General features: G+C 40.6%; 2 protein-coding genes across 3 annotated transcripts in view; both read right to left on the reverse strand.

The window, feature by feature from the left end:
- Positions 1-4,638, reverse strand: part of ZNF285 (zinc finger protein 285) — a 29,033-nt gene extending 24,395 nt beyond the window's left edge. Inside the window, 1 exon segment of the mRNA XM_010852682.1 lies at positions 4,104-4,638. The gene's annotated coding sequence lies outside the window, so the exon portion shown is untranslated.
- Positions 840-12,928, reverse strand: part of ZNF180 (zinc finger protein 180) — a 24,460-nt gene continuing 12,371 nt past the window's right edge. Inside the window, exons 4-7 of one of the 2 annotated variants that reach the window (XR_826350.1) lie at positions 9,251-9,371; positions 5,754-7,905; positions 4,104-4,238; positions 840-1,851 (exon numbers count right to left, since the gene is read on the reverse strand). Coding sequence is in view for 1 of the 2 variants with exons in the window: in XM_010852575.1 (XP_010850877.1) it covers positions 6,164-7,905; positions 9,251-9,371 (1,863 nt within the window). In the remaining variant the exon portion in view is untranslated. Of the gene's footprint in view, positions 1,852-4,103; positions 4,239-4,900; positions 7,906-9,250; positions 9,372-12,928 lie in introns of those variants that run through there. The other variant, XM_010852575.1, reaches the window with a different exon arrangement.

A 12,928-nucleotide genomic window follows, 5' to 3' on the forward strand; every position in this document is an offset into this window, starting at 1 on the left:
CTATCTTTTTTTTTTTTTTTTGCTGTGCCACACAGCACATGGGATCTCATTTTCCTAACCAAGGATGGAAACCTCACCCTTGCATTGGAAGTGCTGAGGCTTAATCACTGGACTGCCAGGGAAGTCCCTATAAAAACCATCTCCTAAAATGTATGGACATTATTGGTTTGAGTAAGAGGACAATGTTTTTCTTACATTTGCTCTGTTTATAGGTATTTCCCCCGCCACAAGGACTGTGTATAATCTGCTCCTAGGATACATTGTCGTTACTGTCATCATTTGTAAAACCTCCCTCCTAGGCCAGCTCTGATGAAGGTGACCATTTTCACTGAAGCCGCTGGCCAGGTCATTGCCTTAAGGAGTATTCAACTGTGCAACAGACTCTTGAAGACTGAAGTTTGTGACTGAAGTGCTTTCCCTATTTATCAAACTTGCAGATTTTCCCTTCCTAGGCAGACCAGTAGCTATGAAAACATCAGCCCTTCCTGAGGATCTCCATACACATCACATCTATAATGTTTTTCTCTTGTTTGGGCTCTGAGATGAAGGCAAAGTTCTAAACTGGAGACCTTGACTCACATCTACTTGTAAAGCTTCTTGCTTACATGCACCCTCTGATGATTTCACAGACCTGAGCTATAACTGAAGCCTTTCCCACACTCTGCACATCTGTAGGGCTTCTTTCTTTTTTTTTTCACACATTGGCCGCAACACTATTTCATGTGGGATCCTAGCTCCCTGACCAGGGATCAAACCTGCGCCACCAGGGTGGAAGTGCAGAGTCCTAATCACTGGATTGCAAGGGAAGTCCCCCAAAAGAAATTCTGAATAATATTTTACACACACATTTACTTCTTTATAATGATGCTGTTAACAACAACGTCGAACACCATTACAACACTTCTATGTACCAAAGAGGTACACATACTAACTTCTTTAATCCTCAGAGGAACATGGAGGTAGAAATTGTCATGATCTTCATTTTACAGAGGAAAACACCCAGGCACAGAGAGGGTAAGTGGCCGAGTTAAGTTACTCCAGCATGCCTGAGGAAGTGTTGAGCTGGGACTGCAGCACACAAGCCTGGTCTTAGAGCCCACACTTGGTGGGCATTCTCATCACACCACCTTGCAGGGCAACTGTGAGGCTGGGTACATGTGAGCTGAACCTCCGAAGGGCTCCATCTGTGGCTGTGTGTTCTGTGAGCATATTCAGGAGGAATCAGGCAATACGGATAGGTCTGGACACATAAAAATCTCAACATACCCGGGTCACTGCTGGCGAGCCAGCAGACTGTTGTATTTACTGCAGCATTCCATGTGACCTGAAACATGTGTCCATGCTGTCTGACACTCTTCATTGGCTTTTCTCTTTTAAGATTCAGGTAACACGAACCTGTTTATGGCCATGAATCTGTAGAATATTGGAGGTAAGTGAGAAATCCATCAGAGGATAGAGTCAACCTTCTGGAACAGACTACTACCGGCTTGCTTGTCTTACACTGCCTCTTTCTATCAGAGAAAAGGCACTCCAGAGACCACTTGCTCTCTCTGGGTATGCTACTCTCTGGAAAGCACGAAGGCAGCATGAAAAGATAGGGACTGAGTAAGAGAAATGAGGCTGCACAACAATCACCTACCACGGTACCTGCTGTATCCACAGGAAAGACCAAGGTCAGGGAATGGCCTCTGCATGGCCAGCTAACCCTTCACTGTCAGGCTGGGACTCTAGCCTGGGGAATGGCTATTGTGTTTCCCTGGTTGGTTCAGTGGTAAAGAACTTACCTGTCGAACCCTGGGTTAGAAGATCCCCTGGAGAAGGAAACAGCAGATGGCAGAGGAGCTCGGTGGGCTACAGTCCATGGGGTCACAAAGAGTGAGACACGACTTAGCGGCTAAACAACAAGTACTTTTCTTAAAGTTACCTCTTAGTACTAACATGTTCACATTGTAGAAAGTCTGACAATATTCTCAAACAAATCCACAATCTTTCACAGGATGCAAAAGCATTATTGATGTTTTGGTGTGAATTACATATAGAGAAGGGACTTCCCTGGTGACTCAGACGGTAAAGAATCTGCCTGCAATGCAGGAGACCTAGGTTCGATTCCTGGGTCAGAAAGATCCCCTGGAGGAGGGCATAGCAACCCACTCCAGGATTCTTGCTGGGAAAATTCCATGAACAGAAGAGCCTGGCAGGCTATGGTCCACAGGGTTGCAAAAAGTTGGGACATGACTGAAGTGACTGAGCACACAGATATATATAAATATTTTATAATATGGAATTTATAATAGTTTATATGTGTAAGATTTACTGATACATATTTTACATATACTATATGTAATTTACATGTAAAATTTTATATATGCCTATCACTCAAGTGTTTTAAAACCTTGGTTCTAGGAGAGTATCCCTTAACATCCATGTGTTTAAAAACATTCTGGGGAATTCCCTGGCAGTCTAGTGGTTAGCACTTGGCACTTTCACTGCTAGGGCTGGGGTTCAATCCCTAGTCAGGGAACGAAGATCCTGCAAGCTGTGCTTTGTGGCCAAAGTAATAAATACATAAAAACATCTGGCCACTCTTCATCTATGTCTAATTTTACTAGAGTATGGTGAAAGAAATTTGGCCTGTGAAATAACTATGCATATTTCTATGTCCAAGTATGATCTTTTGTTGTTGTTGTTGCTACACGAGGTCTTTGTTGCTGTGTGTGGGCTGTGGGTTTTCTCTAGTTGCAGAGTGGAGGCAACTCTCCAGTTGTGGTGCATGGGTTTCTCCATTGAGGTAGCTTCTCTTACTGTGGAGCACAGGCTCTAGAGTGCTCAGGCTTTAGCAGCTGCGTTGTACGGGCTTAGTTGTTCCACGGCATGTGGAATCTTCCTGGACCAGGGATCAAATCCATGTCTCCTGCACTGGCAGACTGATTCCTATCCACTGTACCACCAGGGAAGTTGCAAAGTATAATTTTATTTTTGTGAATTTTACAAAAATTTTTACACAAGGGATGTATGTCATTTTAAATGTGTCATATGTGTGTCATTAAAATCAAGTTACTGACTCCCTTTTTTAACCCTACATATTAGGTTCAGAAGTTTAATTACGTATTTTTGATATGCTGTCACTTTAATGTCTCTTCATTCTTTTGACTATTTTTTTAGAAGAATGCCTTTTCTACAAAGGGAAATAAATGAGCAAATAAGAGAAATGAACATTTTTGTTTATCTATTGGATCTATCTTACTTCAAAACACTTGGCAACCATACTTCACCACCTAGGAACTGACATATATGACTTAGTGCACACAGATGACCCACATATTCAACCTGGCCAAGAAACACACAAACAATACTCACTTAAAATTTCTTGGCAGTTTTGTCTTTATATTTTCAATGAAATATTTTAAATATTTACTAAAGAGATCACTTTGGAATAATCCCTTCCCAAACTTGAATCTCCAGAGCTTTCTTAGCCCGGTTGGTTTTATACTTGTTTGTACAATCCTGTTTCCTCGCCTTCAAAATAAGATTCAACATGCCCAGTGAAAATCATCTACTTGCTTTATCAACAACTTGGAGAAAAAGAAGCCTAACCAGATCCCATTATTAGCATTTTCACTATTTTATGTCCTTCCCAAAACTGCAGTGCATGGAGAACCCCTTCTGTTCCTCTACATATGCAATCATGGACTGACTGAAGATTCTCCTGGGGTGGTGAGCCAGTTTTCCAGTCATCAACAACTGTTCCCCCAGAACTTCAGTCACTGTCAGGTGTGCTGCACTCTCTGGATTAATCCTCATTAAAAACATTTAGGGTCATCTCATGCGGACAGAATTTACTATGGGGAACCGCTATCAGGGCTTCCCTGTGGGCTCAGTGGCAAAGATTCTGCTTGCAATGCAAGAGACCAAGGTTTCATCCTTGGGTCAGGAAGGTTCCCTGGGAAGGAAATGGCAACCCACTCCAGTATTCTTGCCTGGAAAATCTCATGGACAGAGGAGCCTGGTGGGCTTCAGTCCATGGGGTTGCAAAAGAGTTGGACACTAAATAACAAATCCCTATCAGATGTCATTTTAGCTTTTTGTTTCTTCAGGGAATTTACCTCCATTCTGTGCTCTCTCAGTTCAACTCTATTTTTCAGTAACTCTCCAGGATCAGAGTTTTCAGGTCCACGATAATCCATAGGATTAGAATTCATGATTTAGGGGCAAGGGCCAGAAAGACTTGTGAACCAAATCTAAAAAAAAAAAACAAAAAATCCAATGAGAAACTACAATTATTACCTCACTAAAAGCATTCTTGTGAACTTAATTTAGGCGGTGAGCACTTAGCCAGGGCAATATCTTCCCACTCAGAGGATTCTCGAATTAGGGAACATATCCTGGATGGTAAAAAGATAATACTACATAAGGAGAGAAAAAGAAAAAAAAAAAAAAAAACCTTAAAAACAGAGCTCTTTTATACTGCTTTGGATAAGATGGGTTTAAAAGAAAAAGATAAAAACTCATCTGCCCTCTGTACTACCCATGAATTCTCATTTAATTCTCTGGCATAAATTTCCAGTTCCACATTGCCAGGAAAATATTTAAGTTCTGATTTTATTTATTTTTGACTGTGCTGGGTCTTTGTTGCTACATGGTCTTTTCTCTAGTTGCAGAGAATGGGGGGCTACTCTCTAGCTGTGGTGTGTGGGCTTCTCATTGTGGTGGCTTCTCTTGCTGAGCACAGGTTCTAGGGTATATGGCTCAATAGCTGCAGTTCCTAAGCTCTAGAGAATAGGCTCAATAGTTGTGGCACATAGGCTTAGTTGCTCCTTGGCATGTGGGATCTTCCTGGATCAGGGATGGAACCCATGTCTCCTGCATTAGCAGGTTGATTACTCACCACTGAGCCACCACAGAAGCCTGAAATATTTTATTTTCAATAAGGAATATTCCTGGGAATCTACGTCCTAAGGAGTGACCTATTCATGCTAATCCAAATGAACTCTCAGAAGCATGAGGGATCTCTGTTATCTGGCTAAATGGTCAAAGGAGATGGGTATTTTTCTATTTTTGGACTATTTATTTCTGATATCATTCATTAGTATTATAAAAAAGCACACAGTCCAAAAAACAAATGAAAAAAGTATAAATCTAAAATTAAAAGAGATACACCTAGAATCCCTTTAGATTCTGATCCAAGCACAAATATATCTTTTCATGATTCTAGAAATGAATGTTCTATACTCTTGCCCTGCAATTTTCAGTTCACAGCCATTTCCCTTTTTTTTTTTTTACAAAATATTTACATATAAGATAAAAGTGCTTATGAAACAAATTACCAAGTAGTGCTGGAGAAATCACATTGGAAAAGGATACACTGAAATTCTGTTTTCCAGTCTAAGTTCTAATGTGCTGTGTGCTAAGTCACCTCAGTCATGTCCAACTCTTTTGCAACCCCATGGACTGTAGTCCCCCAGGCTCCTCTGTCCATGGAATTGTCCAGGCAAGAATACTGGAGTGGTTTGTAATAACTACAGCAATTTCCCAACATTTTCAACAAGACAACCAGTATTAGCATTCTTTTATTCCTTTTTTTTTTTTTTTTTTTAGGTGCCATAGCTTTATTCTCTTTAGATTTACTATCTTTTTTTAATTGCAGGATAATTGCTTTACAATATTGTGTTAGTTTCTGCCATATATCAACATGAATCAGTCATAGGTGTATATATGTCCCCTCTCATTTATTCTTTATTGGAAAAGAGGTCTACCTCACTGGCAATCACTCCACAGCATATTGACCATTTAATGATAATTCTCTCAAATTCAGGTCGAAGTGCTTTCTGCAAGGAAAAGTGCCAAGAGTTATCAAGCTCACGGGAATGTTTAACAAGCGTCAAGTCTGATTTTTTTAAAACATGGAATTGCTAAGTAAAATACATGATTCATACTTTTTCTTTCTTCTCCAGAAAGAGTTTTCAGATACACAGTTGAACAGAGAGCTAATGGAAAGCTTTTTTTCCACACACACTATTTTCATGCTTGTTCTTTCCAATACATGTAATCCTGGAGGAATGGAAGGAGGGAACAAGGGAATGAGGGGCTGAAGGGAGAAAGGGAAAGAGTGAGGGAGAAAGGGAGGCAAGGAGGAAGGGATATACTCTGCTGAAAGATTTCCAGGCTAGTTACATCCATAGGGTTTCTCTTCTGTATGAGTTGCCTGATGTCTAATAAGTTTAGAACTATTAATGAAAGCTTTCCCACATTGATTACACGTAAAGGGTTTCTCTCCAGTATGAGTTCTTTGATGTACAATAAGTCGAGCACTCAAGCTGAATGTTTTTCCACACTGATTACATTCATAGGGTTTCTCTCCAGTATGAGTTCTCTGATGTTGAGTAAGGCATGAACTCTGCCTGAAGGATTTTCCACACTCACTGCACTCATAGGGCTTTTCGCCAGTGTGAGTTCTCTGATGTACAACAAGGACATAACTCTGGCTGAAGGACTTCCCACACTGATTACATTCATAGGGTTTTTCTCCAGTATGAGTTCTCTGATGCATAACAAGGTGAGAACTGCGGTTGAAAGATTTCCCACACTCATTACATTCGTAGGGTTTCTCTCCAGTGTGAGTTCTTTGGTGTGCAACAAGTTGAGAGCTCCAGCTGAAGGATTTTCCACACTGATTACATTCAAAGGGTTTTTCTCCTGTGTGAGTTCTCTGGTGGGCAACAAGTTTGTAACTTTGACTAAAAGACTTTCCACATTGATTGCATTCATAGGGCTTTTCTCCAGTATGAATTCTTTGATGGGCAATAAGTTTATAGCTCTGGATAAATGATTTCCCACATTGATTACATTCGTAGGGCTTCTCTCCAGTATGAGTTCTTTGATGTGCGATAAGTTTGTAGCTCTGTCTGAATGACTTTCCACACTGATTGCACTCGTAAGGCTTCTCTCCAGTATGAGTTCTCTGATGCACAACAAGGACATAGCTCTGGCTAAAGGATTTACCACACTGATTACATCTGTAAGGTTTCTCTCCAGTATGAGTTCTTTGATGGGAAACAAGGTGAGAGCTGCGGCTGAATGATTTCCCACATTCATTACATTCATAAGGTTTCTCCCCTGTATGAGTTCTCTGATGTGCAACAAGATGAGAGCTCCAACTGAAGGATTTTCCACACTGATTACATTCAAAGGGCTTCTCTTCAGAATGATTTCTCATGTTTTGAGCAAGGGATGAACTCTGGGAGGTCTTATGACATTTATACTGACTCTCTCCAATGGAGTTTCTCTGTTGTTCATTATGGGATATGCTGTGGTTCAAAATTTGCCCACATTCTTTAAAATCAAAGGATCTTCCTTGTGCATGTGTTTTCTCATGTATGTTTAAGGGTGTACCATGGTTAAAAGGTTGAATACTGTCACTAAATCCATAGGATTTATCTTCTGTTTGAGTTCTTGTAAACTGAATAAAATGAATACTCTGGGGGAGGTTTCCAAATTCATTATTTTCACAGAGTTTCTCAGTATCAGTAATCATCTGATGAGTGTTTACCATAGAATTATAATGTAATTTTTTAACATGTGAAGCGTGTTTATGAAAATGGTTCCTTATGGGTATCATCTGTGATGAAAGATTGGAATTCAGACCAGCCTTCTCCTCAGGGCTATCATTTTTGCAGTCTCTCTCATGAGTAATTGCATTCCTGTGAGTAAATGTCACTTCCTTCAAAAGTCTCTCTTGTTTTTCCTGTTGCTTCTCCAACAGCTCCTTACAATCCTGAAATTCTTCGCATGAAGATAACCAAGGATCATCTCTTGTCAACTTTTCTATCTTCACACTATGGGATAGTTTGTCATCAAAAATGCTCTGCTTCAATCTTGATTCTCTTCTTCCAAGTGCAGTTGCTGAGTCTGGAAGAAAGCAAAATAGAATACCCTAGCCAAAAATTGTTAGAGCTGGAATAGTAGGGGGAAAGCTGACAAGAAAGTATGAAAATTATATGTAGATTTATTTTCAGCTATAGACCTATAATATAAATTGAAAAGCAAAATGATGAGATGAGCAGTAAGCAGAGAACTACCACAGTCAGAGAGCATAACAAGGAATTAATATGAAACTATATCATATCTTAGTGTTGCTGAATAAAGACTTTAGATGTCAAATATCTCCATATTCCAAAATAGGATCATCTATGCAGAACTTACAGGATTGCAAAACAATTCTGCAATTCTTAGTAAAAACACAAAGGATCCTTTCTACCCTCTTTAGTGCTAAGACACATGTTCACTGAAATAGAAATTAATGTTTACATTTCTAGGACTTTCTGAAGGCATGAAACTTGTTAGTACAGTCGTGTTAGTAAGATGAAGTCAAACTACTTTGTGAACCAGGAAAAAATAATGAGTGCACTGTTATCCCAGGTTCCCTAAATGCCTTAGAGGCTAATATGGCCCCATGGATTCCTTTGGTCCCAAGTGAGAGAGGATGGAGATCTGCTCATACACAGAAGCCTGAGTGGCTATTAGGCCAAGCAACAGAAGGTACATTTGGGAAAAAGTGGTGATGTATATAGTCCTTTTCGAGTGGGAGAAAAGATAAATATGTGGCATGCCCTATGGGGATTTCTCAAACAAATCTATACCTGTGAAAGAAAGTGAAAGTGTTAGTCATTCAGTCGTGTCTGACTCTTTGCAACCCCAATGCACTATAACCCACGAGGCTCCTCTGTCCATGGGATTCCCCAGGCAATAATACTGGAGTGGACTGCCATTTCCTTCTCCAGGGGATCTTCCTGACCCAGGGATCGAACCCACATCTCCTGCATTGGCAGGCTGATTCTTTACCACCCAGCCACCAGGGAAGTCTACCTGTAATGACTCCTAAATGTCTATTTCTCACCTGGATATGCATGTGGGGAAACTCTTTTTATACTCATCCTCTTGTTTGAACTAGATTACATCTAGTTTGGAAAGCTGAGAGGAAAGATATAGAACTTTGGGTGTCTGGACTGGGGACAAAAGAAAGTCACTGCAGAATCTGGTCCCTGTCTTTGGCTCTTAGGAACCTAGAAGACTGAATAAGCTCAAACTCACGAAGTTGTACCTTTGCTACCCTACAAACTAAAACTATATCTTTACCATACTAATCTTTGTGTGGCCAAAATCATTCTGGCCTCTGAACTCCCTAGATCCTGATCTGTAGAAATGAGAAATTATTTCAATATACAGATACCATTAAAGGGGACTGTACTCTTACCCCAAGAGTCCCCGTGGTTTTCCAGGATCACATCTCTGTCCAGGGTCCTCTGAGCAGAGCTCAAAGTGCCTTCTTCTTCCTGAGTGAAGTCCACAGTCACTATTTTGAAGTTCACTCCCTCCTAAAACAGGACACACATTCCTACTCAGCTGGGTATCATTTCCTTCCAGTGTTCAGAGAGGAAAAGTTTGACAGATGGAAGAAGGAAAACCTGATGGCCTGGAAACAGTCCTGAGAGAGTCAACATTCAAAAGATTCTAGGGGTACAAGTATCTTTTAGGCAAGCCCCTTTGGGTTTTGGATGCTGGACCTGTTTATATATAACCCCAAAGAGGAACATCAGAAAGAACTGACAAACTGTTTTCTTTCTTGTAGACCTTAAAGAAAATGCTAATTCTGATTTTTGTGTTGGTGAATATGGAATTCCAATTTAGGAATTCCCTCCAAATTATCAAGAAACTAACAAAACAGGTTCAGCAAATTTTTAACTGTCAAAGGTCAGAGAGCAAATATTTTAGGCTTAGAAAGCCATAGAGGCTCTATTACAATTAGTCAGCTCTGCTGCTATAGCAAGACAGCAGCCACAGAAAATATATGAACAAATGGTTGTGGCTATATTACAATAAAACTTTACTTACAAAAACAGGTGATGGGCCAGATTTGGCACACAGCTTTGTTGATGCAGAGAATAAAACGTGGGACAGAAAATGAAATGCAGGGCTTAATGAAAGGCAGGATGTATAAGCTAAGAGCACTGGATTTGGAAAAGAGATTTGGGTTTTTTCCTCTACTAAGAGCATATGTCTGAATTTTTTAAAAGAATGTATCTAATCTGACTGTCTCTTAATGGTGAGGTTATTCCATTTCTACTTATTAGGCTTAACCATACCCAACTCATATGTTGTTGAGTGAATTAAATTGTAATGATACATAAAAAGCCATTAGCAGAGTTTACTGAACAAAAAACAAAGGCTGGTAATTATCAGGATGCTTAGGTTTGAGAACATTGAAAAATTAAATGACAGTGAATGAGAGACCTTTATCCTGAACTCTTAGTCTTCAGAAAACAGTTCTATTTTGCCCACACTATGAGCTGCACCACAGAGCCTGTCATTACTGCCATGTAAACGGGGGGTCTCTTGAGCTGCCTCCTGTAAGCAGGAAGAACCCTCCTTTTAGGACTCTGTGTGTGTATGTGTATGTGTGTGTGTGTGTGTTTTAATCACTCAGTCGTGTCCGACTCTGCGACTCCATGGACTACAGCCCACCAGGCTTCTTTGTCCATGGAATTTTCCAGGCAAGGATACTGGAGTGGGTTGCCATTTCCTTCTTCACCTTTTTGGACTATTAGGTGGTTAATCAAACTACACTCCAATAAAATTTTTTTTAATTGAGTTTAAAAAAAAACTATTGGGCCGGAATTTTGTTCCAAAAAAGTACTGGATGTGATCTGTCCTTATCCAAAGGCAGCAAAAGCCACTGAAGTCGAATGCCACTTGCCAAGACATTTTAAAATAGATGGAGTGTTCTTAAGCTGTGGTTCATGAATAGGACACAAGGTCCCCGAAGCCCATGAAACTTGATGCAAAATGCTACTGTACTTGCATTTTTCTAAGCTATGGCTCATAATTTTCACTAAAAATCTCAAAGATTTTCATAATGAGCCCAAAATGAGATTCAGAAAACTGCTCCCTGTGTTCAACATGGATCTATAGGTACTGTTTTTCAACTTCCAATCCATGCTTCCTTTTTAAAATTAAAAAAAATAAATTTATGTACTTATTTTTTGGCTGCACTAGGTCTTTTTATTGCTGTGTGGGCTTTTCTCTAGTTGTGCTGAGGGGGGGCTACTCCCTAGTTGCGATGCCTGGGCTTCTTATTGCAGTGGCTTGTCGTGTTGCAGGGCTCGGGCTCTAGATCACAGGCTCAATAGTTGTGGCTCACAGGCCCACATGTGGGATTTCCCAGAGAAATAGAACCTGTGTCTCCTGCATTGGCAGGCAGATTCTTTACCACTGAGCTACCAAGGAAGCCCCATGCTTCCTTTTAATTAACATGTCTCTTCAGTGTTTAATGTAGTCCCTTTAATATCAAACTTCTTCAAATGTCAAATAAATAATACTAGCCTAGATTATCACCCCCCCTCCACGTCAAGCTTCATATTCTCAAAGTTCCAGGAATTTCTATCATAAGATCCACCACCCTTTCTTATCGTTTGCATAGTGGTCATCTTGGTCACTAGGCTGTAATCCATGATGGCAGGGACAAGATATTTATTTATGCTTAGTACAGTATTGGTATATAGTACAGACTAATTACATATTTGGTAACTTATTTCAGTAAGTGAATCAATAGTATATCAATAGACTTAGTAATACATCAAAAAAATCCTGGTTCAAATTCTGATTTAAGTCCTCTCTGTTCACCTGAATCTCACAAGGCTTATCACATACTCATTAGAAAAAGTCCCTTAAGTATGGATACTGGCTTTTCTGGACTTCTATCCCTTCTTATTCTATACTTCATCTACTTGTCCCCAGCTCCTCACTGCCCAAAATTCCTTCCCAAACCTTTCAATTTGGGAATTCTTCTATAATACTGAAATCCTACATCTTCACCAAATATTCTCTCTACATCCCTGTTTGTTTTTTTTTTAATAAGTATAGTAGTCTTTTTTTTGGCTGTGCTAGGTCTGCATTGCTGTGTGGGTTTTTCTCTGTAGTTGCAGCAAGTGGGGGCCACTCTAAAGCTGCAGTGTGTGGGCTTCTCATGGCAGTGGCTTCTCTTGTTGTGGAGCGTGGAATCTTGGACTCCAGGGCCATGGCATGGAATTCGGTAGTCATGGCATGTGGGCTCCACAGCACACACTCAAGAGTTGTGGCACATAGGCTTAGTTGCTCTGTGGCACACGGGATCTTCCTGGATTAGGGATCAAACATGTCTCTTGCATTGGCAGGCGGATTCTTTACCACTGACCCATCAGGGATGCCCCATTCCTGAGTTAATAGAAACCTACACTTCCCTGCAAGGACTCCCTCCTCTGCAGACCTCACAGGCTCAGGGTGGTCATGCTCTCCCATCCAGGGGTCTCAGCATCAAAGCTGGAAAAGAGTGTGTATCCTCCCAGAAACCCTGAAACTCATGCCATTTACCTCACTTCTTGGAGCCTTGTTCTACCAATAACTTGACCACCACCTCCCTTCCATTCCACTGAAGATTTATATTAATAACACCTAGGATTTATCCTCTAATTCAACAAGTTGTATTGTCTTGTCTTGGATGGTCTATAGCATCCATTTGTAGAGTTTTCTGGTAATAATAGAAAAATAACTGACTCTAATGAAGCACTTACTGTGCGGTGTCAGGTAATGTGTTAGCCTATTGCATAAATTTGTTCTTGTTGTTCAGTCGCTGTGTCCAGCTCTTTTTTGACCCCATGGACTGTAGCCCACCATGGGATTTCCCAGGCAAGAATACTGGAGGGGGGTGCCATTTCTTCCTCCAGGTGACCTTCCTGTGGGATTGAATCCCTGTGATCTTCCTCCAGGGAGTGAACCTGTGTCTCCTGCACTGGCAGGGGAATTCTTTACCACTTTAGCCACCAGAGAAGCCCACTGCATAAATTACTGTTCATTGATTTCTTACAAGGTCCCTGAGAAAATACTATTAGCAGCACCA

The sequence above is a fragment of the Bison bison genome, unplaced genomic scaffold, assembly GCF_000754665.1.
Source record: "Bison bison bison isolate TAMUID 2011002044 unplaced genomic scaffold, Bison_UMD1.0 scf7180017864313, whole genome shotgun sequence".
NCBI classification, from domain to species: domain Eukaryota; kingdom Metazoa; phylum Chordata; class Mammalia; order Artiodactyla; family Bovidae; genus Bison; species Bison bison.